Source organism: Eschscholzia californica, unplaced genomic scaffold (genome assembly GCF_041429995.1).
Source record: "Eschscholzia californica isolate CP2 unplaced genomic scaffold, dmEscCali1.0.p SCAF_4, whole genome shotgun sequence".
NCBI classification, from domain to species: Eukaryota; Viridiplantae; Streptophyta; class Magnoliopsida; order Ranunculales; family Papaveraceae; genus Eschscholzia; species Eschscholzia californica.
The window spans coordinates 12,469,890-12,474,097 of NW_028238461.1; the positions used below are offsets into that span (position 1 = coordinate 12,469,890).

The 4,208-nt window shown below is 35.3% G+C and overlaps 1 protein-coding gene across 1 annotated transcript; it reads left to right on the plus strand.

Annotated features, from left to right (window-relative positions):
* Window positions 1-2,082: 2,082 nt before the first annotated feature.
* On the plus strand, window positions 2,083-4,208 carry LOC147542793 (uncharacterized). Its single transcript, XM_086634120.1, has 7 exons — window positions 2,083-2,404; window positions 2,587-2,640; window positions 2,799-2,981; window positions 3,061-3,166; window positions 3,284-3,325; window positions 3,475-3,531; window positions 3,611-4,208. Exons 1-7 carry the CDS (start codon window positions 2,268-2,270, stop codon window positions 4,124-4,126), a joined length of 1,095 nt encoding a protein of 364 aa, XP_086490246.1. The 5' UTR covers window positions 2,083-2,267; the 3' UTR covers window positions 4,127-4,208.

The following is a 4,208-nucleotide window of genomic DNA, read 5'->3' on the forward strand; positions in this document are numbered from 1 at the left end:
AACACAGATTTTATTGGCTCTTGAAGGAAGAAAAGGATGGGGCAGCCCACATATGTTATCTCGACTCTGATGAACTCTGAACCCATCTCAGACCCTTCTGCCATGACTTTCCCCATTCCCACAAAAAATGTAAGACTTTTATATGTATGTATATTAGATATATATAGATATACATTTAAGAGAGCAAATTGTCACATAGTAATTTAGCTAGTCAAGAAATGATGGTGACAAATGCTGTATAAGGTAGTAAAAATCTTGGTCGATGGCTATTCAAATATGAATCTTTTACCCTTTAACTATTAAAAACCACGAAGATATATCAACATCAAAATTTTCATACGAAGGTATTAATGTATCATTACTTACGAACCTTCCTCCCTATTTCCTTCCCCACCCATTTCACATAAGCACCAAAAATTGTCCGGAATATTTCCGACCCTCATTATTAAACACGGTTTCGACTATTAAATCTAAAAGTAATAGGAGATTCAAAGCCAACAACAAAGGTAGAATTATACATAAACTATTAAGTACATAAGATTGAAAGCTTCTTTCATAATTTTTATTTCGTAAGTGCTAGAATCACAAAAGATTTTGACAAAAAAAGTTACCCATCTGATGTGGCGATTGTGATATTCATCTCTAACAGTTCAGATTTAATCAAACTTTCAAACTACAACCGCCACATCAGCTTGGTAACTTCTTTTGTCAAACATGTTTAATTTTAGCATTTTCCTTTTTAGTTTTTCAATTTTCACGTGTAAATCGTTGATATCTCTTGCTCTCACCGATAGTATTTATTCTACTATCTATTGGTTATAATGAATATGGTCATTTTCATGTGTTAAAAAAGAAGGAAATAGTGGGTTTTGAATACTTGGTGTGGCACCTAAGACTCCCACTAAAGTAAGTAAAGAAGTTAATAAACCTCTTGGTAGTGGATGATGGTCAAAGAAGGGGGGGTACTGTAATAGCCTGGCAATAGGTAAGCATTTTCTGGTGTGACCAGGGTTCATGAAAACGATAGTTTTCCTCCTCCTTGCTTACCTGGTGGACCCTCATCCTTTATATTGTAGATACTAAATAGAGAGAGATAGAGATCCTTGCTTACCTGGTGGACCCTCATCCTTTATATTGTAGATACTAAATAGAGAGAGATAGAGATCTTGTAAATTATTTTGGTGAAAAGGGCATCCTTTTTCCATCTCAACCTTCCCTTATCTCACTTTAAATTATACATGTATGTGGGATGCCATGATCACTCCTTTTCTATAGTCATTTGGACTAATGACTAACCCAAAAATAACCAACCAAATATATGCAAATCATGAATTGGAGATGACCTAATTTGTGACGTACTGTTGATATTATCTCAATTGTTTTGAACACTGGGATTAAGTCTAAAAGGCATTGAATTGTGGTCTTACTGCGACCTCTCACACACCGATTAAAATGGGTTAACATCTCAAACGATACGAAGGTTTCACCTATAACTCAGGTCTATATTCTCTCTCAAATGATGTAGGACTAGCACATTCTTCTACTCTGGAAGACAAATTCTCTTCGGCTCTAATACCAATGTGAACATTCTAACTCATAATTAACTAACAACGAGCAAGAGATGTTATAGGTATTCTTTGAAGAGATGTTACCGGTATTCTTTGGGGCTAAAGCTTGTTTTTTCTACGGGTAACGTGCACAAGTTTGCATGTTGATCACGTATCGGTTTAGTTTTGTACCATATTAATTATATTTGTGTATATTTAATTAAAAGATAATTGTAGATGAGCATAATACCTTGAATATGATATTTTACTTGGTCACAAGACTTCTCAATGACTCAATGTATTAAGAAGAATCTAAGTGTATATAAACGCCCCTGCCTAAAATATATGCACAAGAGAATCCTTACAATTTACAGACGAGACTCTGACTGAGGTAAATAGATATCCAGTGAGACAGAGTCCACTAATTCTAGATATACAAAATTTTAACACAATAGTGACTGTCAAAAGAGTGGGAGAATGAAGAGAATAACAAATGTTACAAGTGAAATTGACAGTACTCTTGATGTAAAAAAGTGACCTTATTATAAAATTTAAAGCATGATTTAATATTGCTCTAACACTAGAAAGAGAGAGAGAGAGAGGCATGAAACTATAAATTCACCTCAACGAGAAGAAAGGATGGTTAGATATTTTTCCCTCACTAGCTATATATATTACTAAAGGAATTCATCTCCATAGTAGTGGTGGGTGGAAGGAAATATGGAAGAACAAATCAACCCATTAGCAATTACTCATCTCCTTCAACACACATTAAGAAGCTTATGTATTCATGAAAGTTCTCAATGGGTTTATGCAGTTTTTTGGAGGATCCTCCCTAGAAACTTCCCACCACCCAAGTGAGAATAACAACATTTTATAATTATATATGAATAATTAAATGTTAATTAGTTTTTCCCCCTTCTCTTTTTTGTTTTTAAATTGATCCTATATATGGGGAAAGACCCACAAATCTAGCTAATTAATCAATTTAATTATGCTTGGGAACTTATTCAATCTGTTTTATAATGTCTTTTAACAGATGGGATATTCAAGAAGGAGGGTTTGATAGGCTAAGAGGAAACAGGAGGAATTGGTAATTACTTTAATTGGCTCTAACACTGTTAACCCTTTTCATTTTCACACACTCTCTCTATCTATCTACACACACACACACACACACACACTAGAATTTGCATCTTCAAATTATATATTGCATTGAATGATATGTACTTTCATGGATACATGTGATAGGATACTGGTATGGGAGGATGGATTCTGCAACTTTGCTGCTTCATCAATGGTCGACCCGGTCTCGGCCGGTGACTGCGCGGGCTCATCGTTGGGTTATAGTAATTATCAATTCCAACCCCTCAAAGGCCTGCAACCTGAACTTTTCTTCAAGATGTCCCATGAAATTTACAACTATGGAGATGGGTAAATTGACTAGTACAAATGATCACTATGTATAGTGTAACATTTCCAATATACCTAAAAATTTGATACGTTTATGCAGTTTGATTGGAAAAGTAGCTGCAGATCGAAGTCATAAGTGGGTATACAATGAACCAAATATTCAAGAAATCAATTGTTCATCTGCATGGAACGACTTAGGAGATTCAGTAAGTAACTAGTACGTTTTTTTTTTGTAACAGTAAGATTTGCATTCTGATCTTTTTAGTCAGACACACGTTTTACCACCCAACTAAATAAATTTAATTGTTGGTTTTATTTTTCAGCAACCAAGGACATGGGAAGCTCAGTTTCAGTCTGGTATAAAGGTACACTGTACATCAGGAAAACATTGACCAATAAAATACTTTCTTTTTTTTTTTTGATGAAGGGAATAAAATACTTTCTTTTGTTATCTATATCTAGGAAACCTAGATAGCTTCATTTTTCTTTGCTACTAATGATCAAAATCTTACAGACCATTGCTTTAATTGCTGTTAGAGAAGGTGTTATTCAGTTAGGTGCTGTCCATAAGGTCTCTCTCTCTCTCTCCCCCTCTCTCTCCTACCATTTATTTTACACTAGCTAATGTTTATATTCCCATAATTTTCTAGGTTATGGAAGACCCAAACTACATTATTTCATTGAGAAAGAAGCTTTGTTATATAGAGAGCATTCCTGGTGTCCTATTACCACACCCATCATCATCTATGCCAATTCCTTATGATCTTGAAGGTTATGGTACTACTCCAAATACTACATGGCCTTTTCACTCTGTGTTTTCTACTCTTCCTCCTCCGACCGCCCCGGAGTTTTATCATAATGATTACTTTATTAATCATCCATTAAAGGTGACACCTTCAATGAGTGCCCTAGAAGCACTCCTCTCGAAGCTCCCTTCCGTTGGGCCGACACCGTCCCCGTCCTCGTCGAGTGGTGGCCCTCATCAAAGACTAGATGAAGTTGGAGAGGTGGCAAATGTGGCAAAGGAAGAGATAGATGATGAGTATATGACAAGGGGAGAGATTGGTGAGAGTAGTAACTCCATTTCACATTATTATCAACAACATCAGCATCAACAGTATCAACATCTCAATCTAAACAATAGCAAATCCAACAACAAATTTTGAGTCATGTAAAGTTGATATTTTTTAGACCAATCATTGTCTAAATTGGTGGACCTATTTTTTTACTAGTTTGATTGTTTGCTCT

Excerpts from the sequence above, each read along its gene's own strand:
- LOC147542793 (XM_086634120.1), top strand. The coding sequence starts at position 2,268 with ATGGAAGAACAAATCAACCCATTAGCAATTACTCATCTCCTTCAACAC. Across the intron at positions 3,167-3,283 it reads GGAACGACTTAGGAGATTCA|CAACCAAGGACATGGGAAGC; the intron begins GTAAGTAACTAG and ends TTTATTTTTCAG. Across the intron at positions 3,326-3,474 it reads AGTTTCAGTCTGGTATAAAG|ACCATTGCTTTAATTGCTGT; the intron begins GTACACTGTACA and ends AAAATCTTACAG.